This window comes from Amphiprion ocellaris, chromosome 17, assembly GCF_022539595.1.
Source record: "Amphiprion ocellaris isolate individual 3 ecotype Okinawa chromosome 17, ASM2253959v1, whole genome shotgun sequence".
NCBI lineage: Eukaryota > Metazoa > Chordata > Actinopteri > Pomacentridae > Amphiprion > Amphiprion ocellaris.
Window position 1 is genome coordinate 11961457 of NC_072782.1, and position 27037 is coordinate 11988493.

The 27037-nt window shown below is 40.1% G+C and overlaps 1 protein-coding gene across 11 annotated transcripts in view; it reads left to right on the forward strand.

Moving 5' to 3' along the window:
• The first annotated feature begins 1030 nt into the window (after nucleotides 1-1030).
• Nucleotides 1031-27037, forward strand: part of nedd4l (NEDD4 like E3 ubiquitin protein ligase) — a 53743-nt gene continuing 27736 nt past the window's right edge. For 3 of the 11 annotated variants that reach the window (XM_023283085.3, XM_055019268.1, XM_055019270.1), the window contains exon 1: nucleotides 19521-20746. In XM_023283085.3, the coding sequence (XP_023138853.2) occupies nucleotides 19640-20746 (1107 nt within the window). In that variant the 5' untranslated portion in view covers nucleotides 19521-19639. Of the gene's footprint in view, nucleotides 1373-3294; nucleotides 3369-12634; nucleotides 12717-15340; nucleotides 15380-15798; nucleotides 15853-19518; nucleotides 20747-26703; nucleotides 26740-27037 lie in introns of those variants that run through there. The other 8 variants (XM_055019272.1, XM_055019273.1, XM_055019274.1 and 5 more) reach the window with 5 other exon arrangements.

A 27037-nucleotide genomic window follows, 5' to 3' on the forward strand; every position in this document is an offset into this window, starting at 1 on the left:
TATAATAGCACCAGAAAGCCCCGTTTCACAGCTTTCAGGGGCAGTTTGAATGATTAAAATTGCACGAAATAGCGAGGAGTTACAGTAATTTGAAATACACATGCGCCGCGGTGTCACAGGTGATCCCTGTGGTTTTAAAAGGGTTAATATCTAATGTTTTCTGGTAAACATAAAATATTGTTGGATCTTAACTGAAATATTTCATTCATATTACATAATAAATAATACTATGCAGTGCTTATCTTAATGTTTAAACTTGTTAGGTAAGTTTTTAATGCCAGTCTTATTTCTCTATTGAGAAACACTTTAGCTTTTGCTTTAAATGTGTTCTGTAAATAACAGTGACATGACAAATATTGACATATTGCGTTTTGCATTTCTGCATCTGTTGTTCTCTTAATGTAGTTTTATCTTAATTGTTGTTATTTTGTTCTCTGGGTATCCTCCTTCTACTTTGACTGTCAAAGTACTTTGTTTGTTGCCTTGTTTTTAAAGTACGATAAACAAAGTTGTTATTCTGATAAGCTGCCATCACTTATACAATAACTATTTTTTTCTTTACATTATTGCATCAGCTACAGAAATTGAGCTAGAGAAAGCTGAAGATAGCTCAAATTCCCTCCAACTTTCTCTGGTTCATCGACTTAAATTCGTGATCCGGATCAATAGTTTGATCTCATCTGGTTCGCTCTTTGCGTGTAGCCTGTGATTGGCTGTCTGTCACAAGCCCCGCCCTTGACATGAACGCGCCCAGGGCCTTCTTTGGAATATTCAACTGGAAAATGTGATATTGCACACAATAAAATACCTTTAAAAAATATTGAGTTTTTTGCTTTATGAGATATGACCTATTATAACCTGAAAAAAGCCAACAAAAACACACGCACGACACAGCCCAGTCCAACGCCCTCTTCATATTTGATTGGCCAATCAGGAACATTGGGAATTCACGACGCATTTCGTTGGTCGATAATGACGCCAATCGCGTCTACTCGGCACACGATTGGTCGAGCTGTTAGGAGGAAGTCACAACATTTCAGGGGATAAGCTCGGAGTTGACAAATTCTGATCTGTCTCAGTCGAAACATTTTGGACACCGTTTTTTTTCTTTTTCCTTCCCATCCAAGTGGACTCCTGGGCGGACCACGGTGGCAAGGAGTACAGCTGCGAACCAACCCCCTGTGCCGTGCCGACGACTCGCTCTCACCGTGGACTTTACCACCACCGCACGGCAGAGAGAGGAAAGTGGGACTTTATTGTTCAGGGCTAGCTAGCTAGCTTTGCAAAGCGGCTTGTTTTTGTGTGTATAACGTGGACCGCGGGCTATATGGCTGCGAATTACGAGCCAATATATGGACTTTCAGAAGACGAGGTAAGCTTAAATGTCAACAAAGCTGTTTTAAGATGCACACTGCAGTCGTGAATAAGTGTCTCTCACGGAGGGGGGGTTTACCCAGAGACAGCTAACGTTAGCCGACGGTCAAGCTAACCAGCCCTCACCCACGGTAACATTCCGTTGTAATGTTCAGGCAGCTGTCAGTTTCCTGCCGCCTGTCTCCGTGACTGCTACCTTAATATCAGCATCGGCTACACTACTTTGTATTCAGGGTCTTGAAATTAAGCCGTTCACTTCGATCGACCAGCCTCGCTTCACCCTGTATTTGATTCAATGTGTGAGCGACTTGTAGCTTAACGAGTACCTCAAACTGCTGCGTTGGAGCCCATATGTGCACAGGGGGAATTGATCCGTTTCTTCATTAATTTCCCCCCTGTCAGGCATAAACACCCCCTCTTATCCGTCATCAAAGCTGTGTGATGGTGAGCTGACCACTACACAAGACAGAAGCTGAGCCATGTAGGTCCTGCAGTGTCAAATGAGGTCGATATTGACTCGAAGTGTGTGTTGCCTTTGCTACTCAGACTTGCATAAATAATATAGTCAATGCAAAAAAACCAACACGTTTTTGTTTTACATGGATGCAGCACCACAGTCACGAGTCAAACATGAGAGCATCACTACATGACTAACAGCATAATTTTCTAACCGAGTAGCTGTCATGTCAGCCAACCACCTATCAAGACACTAGTAATGCGATCAGAAATAGTCAGTAGGATGGAGATATATATGTACATTTTTAGATGATGGGAACTGGCAACATAAATCCTTCGTATGTTCCTTCTAGGTTTCAGAGGAAAACATGGGTGTGCCTCTGATCCTTGAGTTTGTCCTCAGCTTACATCAGTAGACTCAAGTGACACTATCACCGGGATGCCGGAGAGATTTGCATCTGACCTTTTTTTTAAGCAAATGCAGGCAATTTATTTGAAATGTGTCTTTGTAGATACCCTCTGAACCATCCAGTACCCTGTAAAATTAGTATTTATGACCTAAGCAATGTTATAATCATTGTTATTATGAGGTCAGAAGAGGTAATGGTGAACTTTATCGTGTAATCCAAGTCAAGCAGCTTTTCTTTTCTGACAAAAAAAAAAAAAAACTCTCTTTGGTAGCTTTGTGGTGCTCTGTGTCTGAGACATGCTTGTAATAACATTCCACACACTCACTGCCACACATGGGGCTTTGGAAAGGGTTGTCTAGTTCTCTGGTTAGCGTTCACCATTTTATAGACATCAAACCATATTATGAAATCCCCAACGAGTAAAGATAAAGATGATTGCGAGTCTACATTCCATGAAACAATGCACTTCCTGTGGCTATGAAGTAAACATCCAGTAATGCTACACTCCCAGAACAAGACCTCGGCCAAGGTAACAGCTGGGTTGCCCTGGGCTCCCACCCTCACTCCCTTCCCTCTCCAGCAATGCTGTAGCTAAAATTTTGACAGACTTTCTTGTCAGGCTTTATGTAAATGTCATTAACTCCACTCAGACACCTACCAAGAAGCAGTGTGTGAGTGATTTTACTTCAGGCTGCAGTGAATTAGAGAAAAGAGTGTGTGAAGCTGTAAACTTAGCATAGTGTGAGGTGGCTTAACTCAACCTACGATAGATTTCTTCTACAAGAGATGCATGAAACACATTGATAAAGTCATACAGCCGAAAAATGTGCCGGATATTTTGGATTATTGTTTTGCTATTTATGTGTTCATCTACATGATTATAAAAGCTTTTGGTTTCAGCTCATTCATTTCCAGGTCAGGGTTATTGACTTAAAAAGCCAGGTTAGTGCGGCTGGCAGCTTGAATTATTTTAGGTGGGTTGCCTGTGAAGCTATGAGATAATTTTCCGCGAGTTTGATTCAGTGTTTTGATCCATCTGCTCTTTCTTCTGCAGCATGAAACAAGAGTGCTGCGGGTTAAGGTCATTGCGGGAATTGATCTGGCCAAGAAAGACATCATTGGAGCCAGGTTAGTACCATTGAATCTTTTGCGACACAACAGAAGATGCTGCTTTCAACTGAGGTTTCTTAGTGTGTGTGAAGGCCTGGTGCTCTGTCCCTGCCCCTCTTTCACCAGACTACACTTTTTGAATCATTTTGCTTTTTTTTTTTTTTTTACATTGAAGGTCACATGCATATTGTCAATATAACAGTTCAGATTTATAACACACAGTATTTAGTATTTCTGTCAATATTAATGATTTTTTAGTGACATTTAGATGAGGAAAACTAAACTTAGTATCAAGTAAAAGAGCTTTAGCTGCATTTAGCATCCTGCTCTTTGACTTAGGCCTGCTTCAGTCAACCTCAGACAGCACTATGTTATGCACTTTCACTACATTCCTTCTAGTTACAAAGACCTTGAACTCCCTGAAATGTTAATCAATGATTACCTCCTTACCTCTCCTATCCTACTCATAACCCACCACTGTTATAGTCTGACTAATAATTATACATGCCACATACTTTCTCACATGTGGGAACACACTGATGTTAAACTTAAACTTTTCAGGATCTTTAAATTGTCCATCAGTGTTGTGTCTGCATTCTGTGAAGTGTAATCCACTGTTAATACAGGTTTTACATGATCTTATATCTTCTCCTTTTGCATTGCTAAGCAGTTTGACATCTGCCCTTTGAATAGTGATTACGTACAACTTTGTATTTGCAGTGGCAGAACATGATGACAAATTATTAATACACTAAGTGACTAGCTGTCACTGCTACCAACACCACTGACAACACCTGCTATCATTTTGTTTATGGGCAAAATTCTTTTGAATATGCTCCTTCTTATTCAGGGAAATTGCAGCTTTATCTGCACATATACAGTGTAATGAAGGTCAAACCTTTCTAGCAAAGTAACATTGACCAAGACACATCATCGAGTGCAGGGGAACTTTAAATACCAAGTGTGTGTACATGAACAGAATAGGGCTGCAACCCTATATTATATTATTAACTAATCTGTTGATAAACACGTAGGTTGCAGAAAACTGTGAATGTATGGCATTTATGCTTAAAAATGCCTTAACTGTTTTAATATGACCATGCAGTTTATAGATGTTTTTACTCCTGTCACATTTTTACTCACTGTGTTCTAATTTTTTTTAGAGGTATATAAAGTCCTGTACCTCTGTTGAAACAACACAACCATGACTAGAAGTAGAGAGAACTGAAAAATATCTTCTGTGCGATATAGCAAAGTTTTAAATCCGGAAATCATTGAAAAAGTACATTTTTTTGATTATTTACTTTGCAAAATTTGGATAAAACGAGAATCATCATATGCAATGTTTTTCCAGGCACCTGCAGGTTTTACCAATTCTGTAAAAAAATAGTACTTACATACTATAGATATTTTAATATGTTAGTACGTTATATTAGTATATTGCAGTACTTTAGTACTTACATTTTAAAAACATTTTCAAACTTGTCTCCCATTTTCTCATTGCAAACAGACGAAAAGTCCCTGACTTTTTTTTAAGTGACACATCTTCATGGCTTCATGGTTGTATGAAGAGATGCTTTTTTAAAAAGAATTTGGGGAGAGCAAACCTTATTTTATGGTAAATTATTAAATAAGACATTAAGAATAATGGGATTTTACAGAAAATCTCAATTTTAGGCTTAGATTTGGTTAAGTTTTCCGATCGAATGGCATGTCACAAGGACTGTCTGAAAGATGAAAATCCAACAACTCTTTTTGTTTTTACAGTTTGTGGCTCAGATAAATTTATTTATTTTTTGATAACATGCCTTTCAAAGCAGCCAGTGGGTCTCCGGATTCAATCAGCTTGTCTACTACTTGTCTATTAATTCAGTTTGTCGTTTAATTGGATAGGGTAAAACTAATTTTAAGATCTAAGCAGCCACATATGGTCAGTGTCAGTTGTGTTGTTTTGTTTAATGTTGTTATACACTGGGGCTGCACAGTGGTGTAGTGGTTAGCACTTTCTCCTTGCAGCTAGAAGATCCCTGGTTCGCATCCCGGCTTTCCCGGGATCTTTCTGCATGGAGTTTGCATGTTCTCCTTGTGCATGTGTGGGTTTTCTCCGGGTACTCCGGCTTCCTCCCACAGTCCAAAAATATGCTGAGGTTAATTGATCATTCTAAATTGCCCGTAGGTGTGAATGTGAGAGTGCTTGTTTGTCTTTGTATGTAGCCCTGCGACAGACTGGTGACCTGTCTAGGGTGTCCCCTGCCTTCGCCCGAGTCAGCTGGGATAGGCTCCAGCACCCCCATGACCCTAGTGAGGATTAAGCGGTGTATAGATGATGGATGGATGGATGGATGTTATACACTGTTGACAAGACACTCCCTAGAGAGCACTTTCTTAGAGGGCTGAACTGACAGCTCACTAACTGGTTCCTTTGCTGACATAAGTCCTCTTGAATGCCTGAATAGGTCTGTACATGACAATGCTCTGCAAACATATGTACACTGTAAAAAAAAATGCTCGTAAATTTTACGGTGAAAAACTGTCAAACCATGACAGTAAAAGCCTGTAAACTCTAAAACAGTTTGACACGGTTTATTTAATAACGAATCACCATAAATAAGTTATTCAGGAGAAAACTGTATTTAAAAAAAAAAAAAAAAATGTTCTCTTAAAAAAATTACATTTCTCTTCTCGCAGTTATTTAATGGAAACATGCCGTAATATGTATAACATCAATAATGTAATTGTTGCATTTAATTCTCAAAAAGAATACCAGTTTTCACAGTTTCTGATAATGGGAACATGCTGTAATATTTATAACAAGTAACGTGGCGATTTTTGCATTTATTTCATGTAAAAAATAGTTTGGACCTGTCAAATTTATGAACAGACATATGGTTTAATATTTATGATATCTATAACTGGAATATTTGCTAAAAATACACATTAAAAGTTAAATACACTAACTGTTGTGCTGATAATAGAAAAATGCTGTAATATTTATAATAGGTCACACAAAATTTATTTTACATGTTGTTTTCATGTAAATTTTCCCATTTAACTAAAATTTCTTTAAAGGTTCAAACTTTACAGCAAAATATGGAGTGAAGCACATTTTTAACCATAAAATCAACAGTATTAAGACATTTCTTTACCTTAAATGAAGAAGATGTTTTACCATGATTTTACAGTAGCGTTCTGACAACCAGAGCTGCCAGAATTGTACCGTAAAAACAACAATTTTTGTTTTTACAGTGTAGCTGTAAGTTAGCAAGACTGCTTAAGAGATTTTCAGACCAGGCTCACTCACTTACATAGTTAACAGTAATTTCTGCTCAAATGACACAACAACGCATACAGGAGACAAAGCAACCCATATTTGAAACAAGACAGCAGAGAAAGCTTAAGTTTGTACGATGATCTCTCTCTAAATTCCCCCTGCTACCGGGGCAAGCCTCATCTAAATTTGAACACTGTTCCTACTGTTGATCATAGTAATGCATTGTAGCTGAGCTATGAGAAAGCAGACATTGTCAGCGAAGGAGCTTGGCATGTTTAGCACTGTGTGAGTGCTACTCACATGCCAGAGTGCCTGTGTTAGCATCCTGATGCCCTGCTGGCAGGACAGCTCAGCCTGGCTCAGGAGAAAGCTGAACTGTAATGAAGAAACACTGAATGAGGTCTTGATGTGTGGCTGGCTACCACAGGAGACAGTGCTGATTTGGCAGTCTGTCACCTCATAAGATTCTCAAACAGTGTCGGCTTCTTCTTTTCTTCGTTTTTGCTCCAAATGTGTTGTTACTGCTGTATCACAGATACTTACTTATATTGCATTCTGCTTTTGTTATTTTGGACTAAATGAAACACTCTGAGGCTTTGTTTCTGAGAGGTGTTGATAGAAATCCAAAGAACTTGCTTGAAATCAGCAGCCCATGGGAGCTTTCATCTTGTGTAGACCCGAAGTAGCCTGTCTGTCTCCCTCAGCAGGACTTTTGTTGACAGAGGGAAGGAGACAAGAAGATGTCTCAGTGCAGCCAAGATACAGTAGCCTCATTGTTGTTGTTTAGTCACAGCCCAACACAGAACCACACAAACAGACAATTAGAGGCTGTGGGGTTCCTGGAGACATTAATTAGCAATCAAGCACCACCGCTTCTGCCTGGAGTACATTTGCAGCTAATTTTTTTAATATATCTCTATCTTCCGCCTGCCCTTTCCTTTGCTCCCTCTTAACTGCTTCGTTTGAATGAATGCAAGGCTGTGCTCTAGCTGGCAGGAGAAATCTAATTTTAGGTATATCCATACTGGAATTAGATTGCTGTTTCTGATCTAGTCTGGATGGCAAAAAAAATCCCACTAAAAGTGATTATGGCAAATCAGATTTAAAAAACATTTGTAGATGGTTTGAAATGTGTTTCAAATTGACTTTCAAACCTCAAACTATGTAACTTTTGCTGAGCAATGGCCACTGCGGCCTCTGTGGCAACTGGTTGTATTTTCAGGATGCTGGGGGCATTCAATTCTATGAAAGCTGCTGGAAAATAGCTTATCAATTGGTCGGGCCACAAACCCAAGATCAGCATCTCAACACAAAACAGCAATTGCACTGTTCACCCATATCAAATAAACACACATTTTATCTGATTACTGTCACTGAAAACAGATGAAACCATAGCAGTTGTGTTCGGAAATGTTGTCAGGACCTTATGCTGGCTGAGTGACTATGGCCAGTGTTATACTTTCTTCATCTGTAAGGTTTCTTGTTCACATATATGAATTTGAGTCTTCGCAGCTGATTCCTGTGGACTAGAAAAGTAGTATAATATCTACTACGTATCTGCAGGTGTCAGTTGCTATCCATGTGCACAACAACAGAAGTGGCGACATTTATGATTATTTGCTAATTGGCTAATTGCTGTTTAACTTATTAAATATCTCAATCGATAAAGCAGATGATTAGGGATTTGCACGTCAGAAAATGCATAGTAGATTTGCTGTAGTAACTGGTTCTGCCACTTGGAGTATCTTACTATGGAATGAGATGGAGTTACAGGTGTGTTTGCTGACCACTTATAAGGGTCACGTAAAATGAGAGCACCTCACGTCTGTCTAACTGCAAACTAGCCCCTTGCAGCTGTCCGGTTTAGCTAAGTACTTGAAGAACAAGCTAATAAACCAAGATTCTTGAATGCAGGCTGCGAATTGAGTGTCCAATAGCAGAGAGCAGGACTCTGATTTCATGCTACCAACAACATTTAAACAAGTGTAAATCCATTTTAAAGGCGTGGGTAAATACTGTTAGATTTTGTGGGCTCAAAATTTGCTGAGGCAGTATTTGTGGACATGTGTCACTCCATCACCTGCTCAGTTATGAGCATTATTCTGATATCAGATCGGTGTACAGAGACTGACATTAAAAATTCTTTGCTGTGAAAGTCTGTAGCTTGTTTGCTTGTTGTTGAATGGCAAATTAAAATTAAATTTTTTTTTCCTCTTTGATTTATAATTCAAGCTACATGGTGCTTATGTGTTATTCAAATTTCTAATGTACCTGAGACAATTTTGCGGCAAAAATAAAATGTCTGTTGTTAAAAACTGTAATATTCAGTGCATTTAATTTTAGCGATTAATTGATTATTAACATAAGAGACTATCGACGAGACAAATTGTTTATTCAATTTGTTACCCAATTGTCCTGCTAACGTTGCATTTCACGTCATCTTCATACACCACAAAAAATACAGTATGATGGCTGCTAGTGTGTGCATTGGCTCTGTTGATAAAACGCTGAGTTATAAACGCTTGCTGATATCTAGTAGTCATGTATGTGGTTTAGCACTGCTTGGGATCAGCTAAGTGACACATACAGTCTGACGGGTGCAAGTTTGACCTTAACCTTCGTTGATAACAAACCAGGTTACATATTGACGAGGTAACAAGTTAACCAGCACCGTATAATTGCACAATTCATTTAAAGGGCTTCGGAATGACAGAAATCAGCTGAGGCACGTCTTGCAATAAATGTGGCTGTTGCAGCATATGAATAAACCCAACCATGCTAGACTGTGACATAGTTTGTGGAACTAACTTATGCTACATATGCCTGTTCTGAATAAAGCTCTATTGTTAATTTACTGAATAATTAACAGCAAAGAAAGAAAAATGTATCCCATATCAAACTGCCACTTGAGCAGAGTAACGAACACATAGTAGAATCCTGTGTACGAAGCTGCGTTACTGGTTGAGAAAAGCAGATGCTCTCTGGGTCTGTTCAGAAACCCAGCTGTTGCTTCCCTCCTTTCTATCATGTTGTTGTTGCTCCGAGTGCTATTCTTGTCTCACTCTGCCATTTGTCGTATTCTGTTTTGACCTCTGCCAATCTTTGTCTTTTCTTCTGACTTGTAAGATTCAATGCTCTGATTCACAGTGCCTCTCCCATTTCTCCTAACATGTTTGTAGTGTTGTTGTCTTTACATTGGAGCCTGTTTTCACACATTATTGCTTGGGGACATACACCAATCAGGCATAACATTATGAACACCAGCCTAATATTGTGTTGGAACAAAAAATCAAAGAAGAAGAGCCAGAAAAAGAAAAAAAGAAGAAAAAGAGTTTGTGGTGCTTGTCTTTATAATACCGTCTCTGAGACACATTCACTGAACTCAGATGATATTCATTTCACTAATTGTGTGACTTTTACCACCAACTGGCTGCACCTGAGTTGAATGTGGCGAGTCCCTTTAAAGGGGTGAATACTTATGCAGTCACTTATTTTATATTTCTAATTAATTTACATTATTCTGTGGAAATCCATTTTCACGTTGACATAAAACAATTTATGAAATTGTAGGAAAAGCCAACATAATTTCACCATGATTCAATGTTGAAAAGTAAGAAAATGGGAAAACTTGTAGCTGCAATGAAAGCAGGCCTGGAATTCTGGCTCTGTCTGTTCGGTCCATCTCGTCATGGTCTCGACTAAAGACTCAGCAGATTGTAGTTTCGGCCTGTATGTCTGGAGGACGTGAACCAGACAGCGTTCACGGAGTCCTGAAGCTGCACAGGAAACAAAGCAATATATGATCTGTAATGTGATCTAGTGTCTTTACCACTTAACGTTCTGCCTTTATCATGAGTGTTTACACTTCACATAAGTTATCTCGTCAGCTAAGTGTTTAACACCTCAATAACACAGGGGATGTCCACACAGACCCAAAGAAATGAGGAAAAAAATCTATTAAAACAGTCGCAGCAGTAACCAGGAGGTACAGAATGAATCACAGCACCTGTAATCATGGCTGCAGTGATTGTTCTAAAACGACTCCACAGCTATTGAACTACGTTCATCCAAATACCGGTTGACTAGACGACTCCCAACCTGCAGAAGAGGAATATTCCAACACGATAACCATCCAAAGCTTACTGCCACCCACACAAGAGTTTGTAAATAAATAAAACAAAATGAAGACTATGAGCAAACGGAGTATGTCGCCTGACTCAGTCCTAGCAGGTGCCATGATGAAGACATAATCAGTGTTACTCACTTCACCTGTCAGTGGACATAATACTATGCCTGATCAAGTACATGTGGAATGTATCTCACTGCCTCCCGCTTTCAGAAAGTAGGAATAGATGGGCAAAACAAAAGGTATGTTCTATAGTTCTGCTTGGAAATCTAGCATAATGAATTTAGTTATACAGTGTCTCTTTAAGACTCTAGTTACTGCAATTACCAATGTAATTTACTCAACACAAGGCAGCAAAGTCTCAAAAAAAAAAACGTTTTCACCTCCATGGCGTCATCTGAGAAGATTGAAACCTCTGTACTGTGACTAGATACGGAAATGTGTTGGTGTAAAGAGTTAGATGATACGCTTGCTTTCTTCTTGTAGCCTGCCGTTTGCTGTTTTTACATCCACACTGGAGAATTACATCATCTGTTACATTGTGTTCATATACATGGATAGAAGTTATTTGAGAATACACAGTGGAGGAGCAGAAAACGACAGAAATGACACTTTATTGTAAACTTTAAGCTTTTGGAAGTAGACAACAAATTAATCAGACTTTTGATTAGTTGATCAACAAAAAAATGTAAACATTTGTTCTTGCCATGTTCTCAAATGTGTGAACTTACTGTTTTTCTGATCCTCTATTATTTTGATTTTGATTTTCACATTTTTCTCGTGGTATATAGACAAAATACTTAATCTGCTTGTTAAACAAACAACCAAGAGATTATTCAGCAGTGAGAATGTATTATGTTCTGTGTTATTTTGCATTTATTGTTTGGAGATTAAAACCGCAAAGTGCAAAGAATACATAATATGCATTGTGATGCCTGAAAGGTTTTATGCAGAAATGTGTCAAGTTCCTGTTCCAATGAAGAGGAACTTGACACATTTCTGCATAAAACCTTTCTCGACACACTCACACACCTATTAGAAGTTTTTCCTCAAAGGGAGATTTTAGATAAAACCCAACACTGTACATTGTGTTGCCTATTAGGACAGACATCAGTAGAATAATTGGTCTGTCTGGCGAATAGTTAAGCTCTGCCTCTCTTATCCAGAACTCACTGGAGACCTCTACCCTGTCAGTACCTTCAACTAAACCATTTGTGTATTTTTGAATAGCACAGTCACATACGCTCACTCGGCTTACTATTTCATTCTGCTCACCTCAAAATGTTGTGCAGGTTCTATTTTTAGCACCCTTTTTCAATAACACATTATAGCCTAATCTCACAATACCCAAATGCAAGCAGTTTTATCTGCTGAGCCGACTCAGGTTACAGGTCTGGAAACAAGCAGTGTGTTGGTGTAGCCTGGGAGCTTAGCTGTAGCACCTTTGTCTGTGGTTAATAGGATGTTAAAATGGAACTAAGTAAGGTTAGGAAAACTAGGCTTTTTTGTTGTTGTTGTACAAGGTGGGGATCCCCAATTCCCTTTAAGATTTAAGTGTGTCAAACATTGCGTCTTCATATTTGTTCAGTCTATTTTTATGTTCTTCATTCTGTTTATGTATTGACTTCTTGTCTTAAAATACAAAATTACTTTTGTATTTATGCTGAAGATACTGGATTTATATTAAATGGAAAATTGGGTTTTGGTATAAGTACTGAAACGGATGCATCTTGTTAGCAAAACTGTTTATGTATTTATTTTTAAAAAACATTTTTGAAATATTCATAATAGGTATGCATTTGCAAAGAGAATAGTGTTAAATGCTCAGTATCACTTTTTATTTACCACAGAATTGTAAACAAAATTCTTCTTTTTTGTTTTTTGCAGCGATCCTTACGTCAAGCTTTCCCTCTATGTTGCGGATGAAAATAGAGAACTTGCCTTAGTCCAGACAAAAACTATTAAAAAGGTAAGTGATAAGGTAAATAGTAGTTTTGATACGCAGACTTGCAGCATACTGTTTTCATGGTTTCAGGCTACGTCCACACTAATACCAGGGTTTCCTCTACATTCATTCAGAAATCCCAGCCGCCGCTCCTTCAAATTTCTTTCTTTTTTTTTTTATCGTTGCAAAAACTCCACCGCTGCATGTCTCCACCTTCACAGCAGTGTTGCACTGTGTCGGGTACTCGCGAGTACTAAGGTAAACTACAGATAACGATCTTGCTCAGTATCTGCTCTTTGAGGGGTTAATACGACGTTAATTACTCGCGAGAGCGCAGCCTTGAAAGTGGCGTCACGTCAGGGCGCAGGGAGCCTGCCGCCGCTGCTGAAAAAAATCCTAGAGGAAACACTGAATATGTTTTAATTTTACAACGAACATAATCTCTATCCATACTAAGATGCCCGAAAACACATCATCAATGAGCATGAGCCAACTGACGTAAACAGGAAGCAGAGAGTTGGTTGCTGGGGTGCTGGCATGTTCATAGTAGTATCCATTATACTATGTAGTATGCCAGAGAAATATTCAGGGTGCTGCAATACATAGCATGGCAAATGTAGTATGCCAAAAATATTAGACAGTCAGTCAGATTTTACAATATGCAAGCCAGCATGATTTTTTGGTGATTTTGACCCACAATCCTCTGCACAGTTACAATATGTCACGATGTCTTGAGTGAGTATAAAGAAGCTTGAGCCACCAAAAATGGACACACTCATTTTGCACTACAGACTGTGACAGACGTATGAGGAAGAAAATTATTTTGATTGTGTGGTTGGACCCAGTTGTATGCCTACTTAACTAGTTTGTACTTTTTAAGTGCAGCTGTAGTGCATACTTACAGTAAAATGACAAAGCATGTGATGTAGAACATGGTCACCATTTTTCTCTGTCTACATACTAACACTGCAAACCGAATTTTTAAAAAATCTTCACCTTAAAATGAGTTGCTAAAAGGTGCGTTTTCATCGATCTAAAATTGTGTTTGCATGTGGAAAAAACTATGCTTTAAAAATGTAAAAATCTAATGTTTTTGTATTGTATCAGATTGGCCACTCCTGACACAATAATCTCCAGCACCACACATTTACTTTGCAACCATTTACATTAAATATGGCTTTGTTCATTCTGCTGCAAGTCACAATTCTGAAATCACCAGAACCTCCTGCCACCTTCCCTTTCCCTACAAATCAAGGCAATCATGTCATTCCGTGAGAAGGAAGCCACAGGAAGGCACAGGAAGGCACCGGAAGGCAGGGCTTCCTTTTTCTGTTCAGGCGAGTCTAGAGGGAGACATTGGCCGAGCTCTTTCCCCCCAGTGGCCTATTTTGGGGAGGAAATCTGTTCACAGCAGGGGGAGCTATTACTTGTAATTAATGCAAACTCTATTTAGAGGATATTTTATTTTCAAAGTGGGCTGTGATTTTGATTTATTTCCAGCACTGTGGAATGCATAGTTCAAATTAAGCCCATAGCATCCTGCTGCGTTATAATTTAATTATTTCCAATACTAGGGCTTGCTGAAATATATGATATACTGGGTTGACACTTTGATGCAGCGATAGCCTGACTCTACATATTCTTATTTTCTTGTAAATTTCTCCTTTCCTGGTTGTTAAGGTTAGCTACAAGTAGCTGCCAGCGAAACCCTCTGCTGGAGTCAGTCAGCTCAGGCCTCCATGCTGGCAGACATATGCTGCCAGTGGACATGGTTGCTTTATGGGATATAAATAGCTGACAATGCACTGCTATGTGGAGCAGAAAAAGAACCATCACTGCTCAGCTCTTCTGTGGGCTCTATGTGTCTTTAAGTGGGACACCTTTGATGGAATCTTTGTTATTGAAGCTAAGAGTTTGGCTTGTGGCAAGACGACATGAAAAAATGATGGAAAGTACGACAAAAAAATGAAGAGCAAGCCCAAGACCACCATCAGTATCTAGAAGTTGCCCTGAGCATGTACCAGCCACTGATGTTTGGCATGCTGTTGTGTTTATTTTCATTATTTTTTTCATGGATTATACATCATAGTGCATGGATTTTTAGTATGAAATGAACTGCTTGTCACAGTGCAGTGGGTTCATGTGTAATTCTCAGTGTTTGTTTTAACGTAGATGCTACTTTATCGCTGCTGTAAAATGCTGTGCTTATTAATCAGAGTGACTCGTGAAATTAAGACTTCATTGGCATTTGAGTGTTTAAGTCGTTTCAATCACCGAAAGGAATTTTAATGAGAAGTGTCACATAGTTTTCAGGCCAATAAAATATCAACTGTGTGAGACAGAAGGAGGGAGTCAGGGGAGTTTATTTGCTCAGCCGATCCACTCAGAAAGTGGGTGAAAATCCTCACGGCCGCTAATCTAAAGGCTAAAGCCAATCACCAGGACATGTTTGCTCCAAACTTCCTCTAACGACGTAAGAGGCTCACTGACGCATGAGACTGAGCCTAATTTCTTACTCGGTCTCTTTGTGTTGCTCTGAGTTGGCCAGGTTTCATACATCTGTTCAAATTAAAGAGGGTGTTCTCTGTGCCTTAATACACAGTTACTGATTTTGTTTTGTCTAACCATGCCTGTACATTGTGTTTCAGACCCTTAATCCCAAATGGAACGAAGAATTCTACTTCAGAGTGAGTTTACATTTTAAAACTCTTTGCATGCTTTAATGAATTCCCTTTCTTCACTTGTTTACTCTGGAGTGGTAGTGCTAGAGTTGTTAATCTTTGGTTGCAGTTTAACTCCGAGCTGAGTCCCACCTCCTCCACCACTGCAATCAGACAGACCATATTAGACTTCACAAGCTTAGCCACATACGTATGACAACTCCTCACTGGTTATTTATAAAAGAATTATAGTTCAGCCCTATGTTACAGTGATTAGATAACTGACCACCTTCTAGCCGCAGCAGTTGTGAATTATTGTGGCTCAGAAGCAAGCAGGTAGTTTTCTACAAAGTTTGTCATGTACGTACACCGATATGGCTTTGCGCACCACATAACCCCTGGGTGACTGCTGTAACATCTCCCCTGTTATTTGGTTGCCCACACAGGTGTGTCCGCAGAATCACAGGCTACTCTTCGAGGTGTTTGATGAAAACAGATTGGTAAGATTCACACTTGAAAACCTCCTACCTTCACTACGTCTGTTACAAACATCCTCGTTACTTTTAATTTCATTTTTATTTTATCGCATTGTTTGCAATCCTTATAACTCTTTCAATTTACTTCATGCAGTGTTTCTACTTGGAACTATTTACAAAATGTAAATTTTGACGTCTCATTACGTTTCCTTTGGTGATAATGGGCTCTCCAACTCTCCAACAGACTTTGTTTTATGCTGTAGTCTCAATAATAATAATAATAATAATAATAATAATAAACCATAATGTGCCACCAAATAAAGCGTGATGATCGTAAAACTGATATTGCTGCATTTGCCTGAAATAGTCCTGCATTCATTTTGCCACAGAAATCATCAACAAGCTGGAATGAGTTGTATTGACTCCATCTGCACCCCTGTGTGTTTCTTTCCCTGTGAACGCTTTGTCACACTGCCAGATTTAACTTCACAGGAGTTCAGCTGTAGGCTCAAGCAAATGTGCACAGTGTACAGTGTACGGCTTATTTGTCTGCTCGGTTCATTGCTCTGCTGTAGGATTGTAGTCCACTAACAGCTCCTACATTCCTCTTATGTCAAATTTCTCAGATTTCCCCCACAGACGAGAACACTATTTTCTTTGACTTGTGAAATTAAACCTGTCGTAGGCCCTCAGTTGCCATGACAACTAGATTAAATGTCAAGTGTGCAGCAGTTAAAAACAGCTCAAGTAGGCCTTGATAATCAATTTACTGATTTACACTTGTATATAAACTTAACTGTCTTCAGCAGAGACGGAGGTGAGTGAAGTGGTTGTTGACATCATGAAAACCTCATGATGTCAACATCGTGTTCTGTGAAATATATGAGAGGTTTCACTTGCCTTGTTAATTGTTTCTTACATTTTCTCAGTACCTCTTGAGTCTGGATCTTGAGTTTGATGTTTTGTAAAACAAACAGCGGATGCAGACCAACATAGTTTTGGTGTTCTTGGCTGGATAAAGCACATTCTGTCTGGGCCTCAGGTTCAGGGCTACTGCTCACTCTTGTACATGCAAGACCGTCGTGGGAGGTTGAAAGATTTGAGATTTAGTTTGTGGATTGCACATTCTGTAGTTTCCTGATAGTTTTGACCAAGTTAAGGCTGTAAGATTTATAGATCAAATCTCATTCAGTTACTTTAATGTGGATAATTCATGTGCTGATAAAATCAGAGCATATATTGCTCCATGTTCCACACGCCCTTGCATGGGGGAATTGTTGGCACTTGGCCCATTAGAAAAGGGCAGCTCTGATTTTTCCCTCAGTACAGTGAGAACTCTCTGTTGCAGTATAGAAGAAGATGACACAAGAAAGCAGAGCACAGGCAGCCTCAAGCACAGTCCTCTCCTTATATGTCTGAGGAGATGCTCACTGTCTGTCTCTAGGTGCATGCCAGACCAGCTCCTCCACCACTGGCCAGTATTTCTTTGAAGGGGCTGCTTGTTCTTTCACATCCATTAATTTATGGTTTATTTGTCAGATGAGATGAAAAGCTTGTGAAGTACTATGTGTGAGAGATTGTGGTTTACTTGCAAAATGCTCTAGTTGCACCAAATGTCATGCAATGTAAGTGCGTACAATATTCCGTATATAGGAGAACTATTTGTGAGACTGAGAGCTAACATAGAATTTCAAGACAGAAGTTGAATAGAGCTACAATACAGTGCAGTGTCTAGTTTGAAGCAGGCATGTTATGTCATTTGGCAAGCTGGGCTTGCTGCCATTGCACCACACATTGGCATTTAGTTTCTTTTATACAGAACATTCTCCATAACATTTCACACACACACATTTATTGACTGTGCCTAACACTGTAGGCAGTGTGTCATCACTAAGTGTAACAGGCTGCCAAGCCATGATTTCTTCTTGTACTACAGTCTTTTCCTTTTGGTTCCTCACTCCAGTCAATATCGCTTGTCTTCTTGATGCCCTCTAGTCCACAAAGCAGAGCTTTGATTTTTGCCCTCTCCTGTTTTTCTTTTTCCCCAATGTGATAGACCATCTGTGGCTTGTTGCAGCTTCCTTTCTGAGACAAATAAAGTGACACACTGGGCTAAACCGCAGGTCGAACCAGTCATAGAAGTTGAAACAAGGCAGGCACTTTCTGACCATGTAGCTCTGAAATGCCAAATTATGATGGGGCTTTGTCAGTTCTGTTCTGGAGGCGGACAGCTCCTCCACTAACTCTGGCTTCAGGGCGAAGTAGCCTAAACCCCCCCTTCTTCACATGCTGATGCACTGGTGAATCACATCGCTGTCAAGCAGAATAGAGCATTCTCTCATGAATGTACAGTATGCTGTATGTAAAATGTCTTTTTGTTTTGCCTTGTATTCTAGCCAGATAGTATATTACACGTGCTTAAGCATCATAATTTGTGTGCCTAATTTCATTCAGTCTTGCAGACGAGGATCACAGCCGAGTTGTATCATAGACGGATTTTTGGATGCAAGCAGAATGGCCTATAAATCCACCAGCCAGCCAAGTGTTTGGCTGTGTTTGGGAGACAGTGCATGTCTATTCTGTTTCAAGTGGACACATCCTTCCCCAGAGAGGGATGTGCTGTTTGCCTTATCAAAGATGCTATCTGTCAGATATTCTGCTCTTTACTGCTGCTGTTTTTTTTTTCTGGTCCATTTTTAGCAACAATTTTCTTCTTCTTTTTTTTCCAGTTGTTAACCCACAAGACATAACGGAGCACAATTTGTTTTTCAGATTTGTTGTTATATTTTTGATCTGATTAGCTCTACTTGACATTTAGTGGCTGAATTAGCAAAAACATCTGCACTTTATGTTGCACCTTCATGTGTACCTGGTTGAAATAGGATATGAATGTCACATGGATGTGTATGTGTTGATGGACGTGTTTCTTCTTTTCAGTTGATATTTATTACAATGTTTTAAGTAAAGTTTTTAATTATCTTGAATGATAAAGAGGTGCAGTTTGATATTTAGCGTTACTATAAGAAACTGAACTGCACTACCTCAGATAGCAGTATTTGCTAATGGAATTAAGCTGAAGGTAATGTCTAAATTAAGAGGTTAAAAACAGCATGGAAGTAGAAACAAGAACACTGACGAGAGATGTCGAGGCAGATGACTAGATGGGATGAGAAAGAGATCATATGATTGAAGGGAAGAATGGATTGGGGTAAGCGAGATGTAGCTGCGGAGCCAGTTGGCACTTGAGGGCAGAATGGGGGTGTAACAGGAGGTGGTGGGGCCATTTGTAGTCACATGACTGACAGGCAACCCTCTGTCACCTCGGAAACCAGGAGCGCCGGTCGCTCTTATCCAATCATGTCAGGAATGCTGGCTGTCACTCGGCTTAGGCTATTTCTGCTGTCTGTCGCTAGTGCTTGGTAGTGCTAAGAGTTTGTTATACAGGGATCCTCCTTCCTTTTTTCTATTTTCCCCCCTAACCCATCCTCCCTTCAGCCTTCACCCTGCCACTCCTTTGAGTGTAAAGTTGTCAGCTGTTTTGCACCGGCTGTTATGTTTTTGTGGTGCGACTTCGTCTTTTTTCCGTGCAGTTTAGTGTGGGAAGGAAAGTTGTGGAAGAGACTTGCACAGGGTGGGAGGGGGAGGCGGGGAGGGGGGATGGAAGAAAAAAAAAAAGGGGATCAGTCATCTAGCCAGCCAAAGTAGAAGTGGGCGACACTAGGAGACTGAGACAGGAGCCAGAGCAGAGAACCAACAGCCAGTAGGAGAGAGAAAGTGAGAGGGAACGGGAGCTGTGGGACGTTAGGTGAAAATGGCACAGCGTCTGCGTTTGTACTTTGGCTCGGGCCGCAGTAACACAGCCCCGGAGATACTGGAAGGAGACTCTGAGGAGCAGCAGGGAGACAGTGATGTGGTCACGGCCCTCCGCATGCAGCCACCTCCGATACCGAGGCCTCCTCAGGACTCGGCCACGCAGCACGTCCCGTCAACGACTTTTGGTGTGCGCTCGGAGCCTTCGCTCAAACGCAGCTCCTCCATGTTCATACCTCAACTCGCCGCCTACACGGAGCCGCGTCCTACTAAGAGCTCGTCCATGCACATCTCCCTCCAGCGCTCCAATGGATCAAGTCATGGAGATTCCAGTGACCATGCTGATGATTTCCCGCCGCCCTGCTATACTCCTCCAGGACCTGCGCCTGCCTATACTGAACCACAGAATCAAGCAGACTTTCCACAACAGCCTCCTCCTCCATACAGCAGCTCAGATTCTTTAAACCCGCACTCTGTCCTGATAGAGCCGAACCTGCCCAAACGCAGGGTCTTTAGTATTGGTTCCAGTGGCCATACTACGTATAGCAGAGGTCAGCCTGGTATCAGTGTTGGTGCTATCTCCATCCAGAGGAGTTCTTCAGACGGTTCTGATGTCCGGCATTTCAGAATTCTTCCTTACGGTGGTGCTGGCTGGTCTGTCCAGCAGCAGAGCCTCGACCGGTGCTCCGGTATTAATGGTGCGACACAGAGACTAGTGTTTCAGCTCCAGCAAAGTCAGAACCAGGATCAGAGTCAGGGCGGACAACAGGCTGCTGCATCCCTGGAAGAATGCACAGATGTTGGCCATGGCAACTCCAGAGGTTGCCGCACAGTACGTTACCCCAGAATTCGACTGCAGAGAACCTCGTCTCATCAGAGGCTGTTGCTGGAGAACAAACACCAGAAAAGCGATGCAGAGAACCAGACTATAGAGGAAAATCAAACAGATGAAGAGACAGAAGCAAGAAACAGATCTAATGGTTGTACTTTTAAAATCAGTGGGGAAACTCCCAGACGGCAACCGCATTTCAAGATATATTTTTCCCCGGGTGGAGGTGGAGATCAGGATGTGAGTTTTGGCGATGAATCGACAACAAATAATCCCAAGGTAAATATTATTGGAAAACATTAGTTGGAATGTAGACGGCCTCCAAAAGTTTTGGTGAAAAAGCTTTTTAGGTGGAAATTTTTTGTCAATTTCTAATAGGTTCTAAAGAAATGAATATGACAATGAATAATATACAAATCCTCTTATTGCTCATAGTATATGAAAGCTTGTGTGTATTTTGGCCAAAGAAACTGGGAGACAATAAGGCTATGGACATAAGAATTAGAAAGAAACTTATGTAACACATGTCTGTAGTTTCACATCTAGTTTGTAAAGTTTTCTAACATTTACCATGTTTTTCTCACTGACTCTGCTCCACATGAGGAGAGATCTGCGTGGTGCAGGAAGAGGGTGGCGACATTCTGGGAACTGAAAAGCACAGACACAGTTGCCGAGCTAAATCACACACAGTGGCTTCCTTTCACTTCGTAACCACAGGCATTTGAAGTCTTACACACATCAGCCAGTTCGGTTCTGAAAAGAAAACATGAACAAGCGTACGGATGAATGGATAATTTGCCCCGATGCACTTGTTGCCTCCTGTTTGACAGAAATGTGACACTTTAGTTTTGATAATACCCTTACCCTGCAGTCAGTGCTCTTTAAGAGTTGGCTGTTTCTATCTTTAGTCTGTTTCAAGCATGGTTGTTGATTTTGAGAGCAGGCAGGCGGCATGTCTTCTGTGGTTCTAGGCTGGTATGGATCCATATCCTCGCAGCTGCTCTGCAAGTGATTAAGAACTGAGATGTCGTTACAGCCCAAACAACAATCAAGAAGTTTCACAAGAGCTATCAGTGTTTCCTGAAAACCTGAAGTCTTCTGATGCTGCTGTCTGTTCTCATGTATAGCTCAAACTTTCGGAAGCTACACTGATCTGAATGTGTCATATTGTCTGATTTGCTGCTCACAAGCTTTATCAAATCCCTTTGGATATTGGACTTTAGAGATGCTTTATGACCTGCAGCCATTTTTTCCCCTGATTTTTAAATCAGAATAAAAAACTGAACTCCAGGCTGCTGCTGTAAATAATACATAGTAGATTTTAAATTTAAATGACGGTGCTGTCATTGACTGCATCAGGAACAGTCCCAGTGATTTGTCATGAGGGCTTTGGCTCCAGGAGGGACTGTCAGAAATGAGGAGTGAAATAATTTGCACTGGACGAGCGGGGCATTTCATCTGCTGTAGTGCTTCCCTGTTTGGCTTGTGATATTGAAAATGGGGCAATATTTATTTACAGCCTCTTTTTACATGTTTTATCTATACAAATTATAACCAGTTAGCCGTAGAATAACTGTGTATATTCATGGTGCTTTTGAAGATGGGTCTCATGCATGTTCCAGCAGGTTTCCACATGTTTAAATTAGAGGGAACATTGCCCACCTCTCATCAGAAAACTTTGCACATATTATTAACCCTTGTGTCGTCCTGCGGGTCAAAATTGACCCGTTTTAAAGTTTGAAAATGTGGGAAAATATACATATTTTCACGGTGAAACTTCTGATGTCCACATTTACAACATTTTTGGGAAATCTTTGAACATTTTTTGGTGGAAAAAAAAATGTTAAAAATGTTTCTTAAGAACATTCACAAAAAATCGACCAAGATCCAGCGAATTTCACTGGATTTTGGTTGATTTTTATGTGAATGTTCTTAAGAGAATATTAGAAGTTTTACTGATATATATGTGGGATTTTTTTTGAAGATTTTTACTCATTTTTTTGAAAATATTTACAAAAATTTTCTTGCCAAATTTGGGGGATTTTTTTTTTTTTAAATAAATGTTTAAGGGAAACTTTTAAGGAATTATTGGAATTTTCTTCCTGAAGGTTTTGCAAATTTTCAGAAAGTTGCTGAATTTTTTTGCTGAATTTTTGGATTTTTTTCAGACAAGGAAACAATATTTTTTGGTGCCCGTAAATGAGGACAACAGGAGGGTTAAAATATTTTTATAAAATCTTTGGCAGTGCTTTACATGGAAGGAATTGCGATCAATACATTCATGCTAGATCTCAGGCTATCGCACAGTGCATTCTGGTGGGTAAAACTGAATCTAAAAATAAATTTTGTTACTAGGAAACTGCATGGCACACCTTTAATACTGTATACATACTTGTGTACAGTAATTATTTAACTATCTGGCATGAAGATGAAGATGGAATTAATTGTACTGAAATGTGCGGCTGTATCTGAGGTCTCATCTCTGACTCAAACCTTTATGCTTCTTTTGGTTGGTGGCTTTGTGAAGTTTTATAGTACCATTTTAGTAAATTAGTCACTGTGGCCTTCCTAAGCAATAAGTCTAGACGACACGCTATATCTGCAGTGTGATAAGAGTTTCTGACCTTGAATCCAGATGCTGTAAATGTACGATCTGGCAAAATATCTCTTAGATTTTGGCAGAGTTGAAGCCCGAGACTTACATGATTAGACTAATGGCTTGCTGTCACTGGCTGTTCTCCGTAAATGCTTACGCAATCTTTTGTGTTTTTTCCAGCACTTAGGCCACACTTAAATGCATTGTACACACCACCTCCTTTCATTTATTTAAGATGCAAGGTATTGTGTGACTCCAGGGCCTCCTGTTTCTCCTGCAACAAGGAAAGCCTCATTTAGACCATAATGACAGGTCTTCCCCAACTAGTTGCCTGGAGTTGAAGTGCCCCTTTTTAAAGCCCTAACATGAGTGTGTATTTGTTTGTGTGTGTGCCAGACAGACTAGCTGCAGACAGATATGCCACTGTGCCATGCCCTGCCTTTTGACGCCGCTCAGTTGCCATTCACAAAGAGCTCCTGCAGGCCACTGGGCTGACTATATTTACCTGAGACAGGACTGTGGATGGATGGCGGGGGGCTCTGTTTTTATTTTGGTCCAGTAGTATGTGAGAGGGATTCAAATGGCTATTGTTGTGAAGGGTTTTTCTCTGTCAGCTCTCATCTCTCTGAGTTGCATGTCATTGTAATTCAGTCGTGTCAGCACGGAGACTGTTGAGTAGGTGAGACAGCCTTTTCACACCTCAGTGCCAGTCTGGACTTGTTCCAGGTCGTCCTGTATCATAAACTCTCTGTTAGCGCTTCATCCTGTAGCTTCAGTTGCAGTTAGCATCACAAGTTCCTATCACTTTATGTACTTTCCTACATTCTTAAAGGATTTCTTATCTGAGCTGCAGTACATGTAAATTGCAAAGCAGCATCTCTTTCCACAGTTTCAATGAAAACTGTTGATTATCCTAACTAGTTACAAGAACATAGTTAGTTTCTAGGAAGAAATGTCGCTGTTGATGTTTTTCAGTTTCATTTTTCAGGGCTGTTTCCACATGAATCCACATACATTCCATGGTGTTGAAATCTCAGAATCTGATAAATGAAACTGAAACTCCATGCATGAAACAAAAGGATGTGAGAAGCTAATGTGTCACAATCTAGGGTTTTATTTTTTTGAACTAGCTCTACAGAGGCTTTCGTCCCCCTAATGCCTCAAGCGTCTTCCTTTCTCTCTTGTCCTTCTCTTGGTTCGTGACACCCTCCCTTTCCGAGCGTAACCTGGTCCTGGGAGGCAGCTGCAGGGCTCAAATGTGACCCTTTAATGACTCTGCAATTATATCCCACTGCATACACATACCCACAACTTAAAATGCTTGATATGGTTAAGGACATAAAAAACAGCCATGTTTCCCAAGAGGGCATGTATTCCATATGACGCTGCCTATTTAATAGAGTAAAAGCAACATGATCACTGTTGTTTATATGGTAGCGTATTATTAAATGAATTTTCCAGGTTAACATTAAATGCCCATGACTCATCTCTTGTGAGAGAGGAGGAAAGACTTTTCAACATTAATTGTCATTATAAATTTGATAAATAAAGCACAAAGGTTACAGAGCAACATGTGAAACATTGTAATAAGATACTGTCCTGCTCATGCTGTGGTCCAGGTTACTTTTCTTGCTCTCTTTTGTTGCTCTCTCCTAGTTCAGATATGACTGCCTGATTTGAATTACTTAAGAGTTATGCAAGCAGTAAGCGAATTGTCAAGTTGGTTTGGGAAATGAAAGCAGATACTGCAGCAGTTTACACAGTAGTGGCTTTTCCAGGAAGGAATAGTTTACTGTGGCTAGATGTGTGTGTATGAGAGAGTACCCATGCATTCACAAGTTTCTGTTTATGTGCCTGTGCATTAATATCTAAACGTTTTAATGTGACTCATTTGTAACCTTTCACCATTGGATTCCAGGCCTGTTAACAGTGCACTTCTATTCTCAACACTTCTTCCACTTCCCCCCTTTGATTATCAGAATAAAGCAATGTAGCTGCGTTATACCTTGACCTCAAAACTATAGAAAAACAGTTACCAGGCCAGCATAGATATAAGAAACTGAACTGTACAGCCTACTGTCTGCAGAGTCTGTTTTGCTTATTTTTACTTTTGCTAGCTTTTGCTAGAACTATATTTGATTTAAGTAGGTGCTAAGCACCAAAGCAGAAGTTATCAGCTGTTTTATAGACTCTTTTCAAATCTCTTCTTTGCTGACTTAAAGTTAAACAGCCGCCACAAATATTATTAAATTTCATTATCAGATCAAGTGAATACAGAGTTCCCCACACTTAGAGTTCAGTTCGAAATTGTTTCCATAACTTCATGCTTTTAATGACTGGACTGCTTTCATGCAGCAGTGGAGCAACTTTTACGGATCCCACAACACTGAACTATTCTTCTGTTGTCAGTTAAAGCTTGAAGAATAAGTGGTCAGTCTGCAAAAGAAGCATTGTGTGCAGTGCACTGTGAAGCACAGCAGGCTGCATTTTTATTGAGAGTCTTAAACTGATCATCAACAGTTCATCAATATTTTTTTATTGCAGACTCGTTGGTGAGTCATTAAATCTCCTACAACTCACAGGTGGTTCACCAGAGGCCTGAGCAATTAAATAATATGTACTGGCAATAGACACTTCATCAGTAGCTATAAGAAAGGTATTTGATTGCTTCACTTAAATGTAATAGATACAAATTGCCATGAAAGCACACAAAGAAAATAGAAAGTTTGGTTGCATGAATGACCCCATGTGTGCTCTCTTCCTGCCACATAAACAGTCTTATTATATCTGTTGATAATGGAGCATACTCCTTTTCTTTACTCTCCTCCTGGCTCCCAAGAACCACTAATGTGCCACAAACCCTCCGCTTTGCCTGTAGACTTCCCATGGTGGAGGCAGTGGCTGGTGGGCACTGGTTGCCCTTGCAAGATGGGCTTCATGGTCATAAAACACCCCCTAGTCTAGTCCTCGCTCCTGACCAGACAACCCTGTGTGGGCTGACTGACTGGACATGATGCAGAAGATGGTGCGGCGTCCCTGTTAAGTGACACCTGGCCATGGCCAGCTAGTCAAAACCTTTACCTCAGCACAGTGCGGTTGCTTCACTCTGGTCACCCCCCATGTATGACCACGCATCCAAAGTTCAAGAGTTTCTTTAAAGTTTGGTTATTGCATCTTACTGATTCAAGATCAGTTACCTCAAAGTTGATTTGAATTGCTTTCTGTATCCAATGTGTATCAAAGTAAGTTCACTGTGTTCACTGTGCTTAGTTGTTTTCCATTTATGTGTATGTTTTCATTGTTTTAACATTAAAACTATTACTTGTGTGCCTTGCCAAATAGAGCGGGTAAATTAAAGTAAAGAGATTAATTCAAAGTAAATCTTTGTCTTCTTGGTCTTTTTCAAAATTAGGACATTAAAAAATGATTAACAAATTACCAATATTGACTGAAACATTTTAATATGAGAAATTTTGTAGCTTAGTAGGTCTGCCCTTAATCACAGCTCAAAGTCTAACTAGTCTTCAGAAGTACAATGCATTGTTTTTTCAATCCAGCTTCCCTGTCAAGTCAGTGTCAGCAAACAGACATCACTGTTAGTTTATGCTTCTTGTCTAAATAAGTTGTGTCCCACACACAGGCTGCTTCCAAGAATGGGCTTTTCCATCTCGGACAGGTAATCTTTGCTCGATCATGGACAAATCCTTGGGCCTCTTAAATCTGAAACACAAACCTTCCCTGGTTCTTCCCTCTTGTCACATCTGTTCTTCTCTCCCCCTGTCTGGTTGACGTTGCTTCTTTCTGGTGGCAGTGGAAGTTATTTTTCCTTGCTGGGTTCACAGGTTTTTCTCCTTTGAAGTTATACCAAAGGCCTGTCCATAAATAAAATCCAAGGCTGAGCCTTCTGTCTGGACACCTGTGGAAATCTGCGCAGATTAGTCTGGACGATAGTAGTGCAGTCAACTGATAAACCA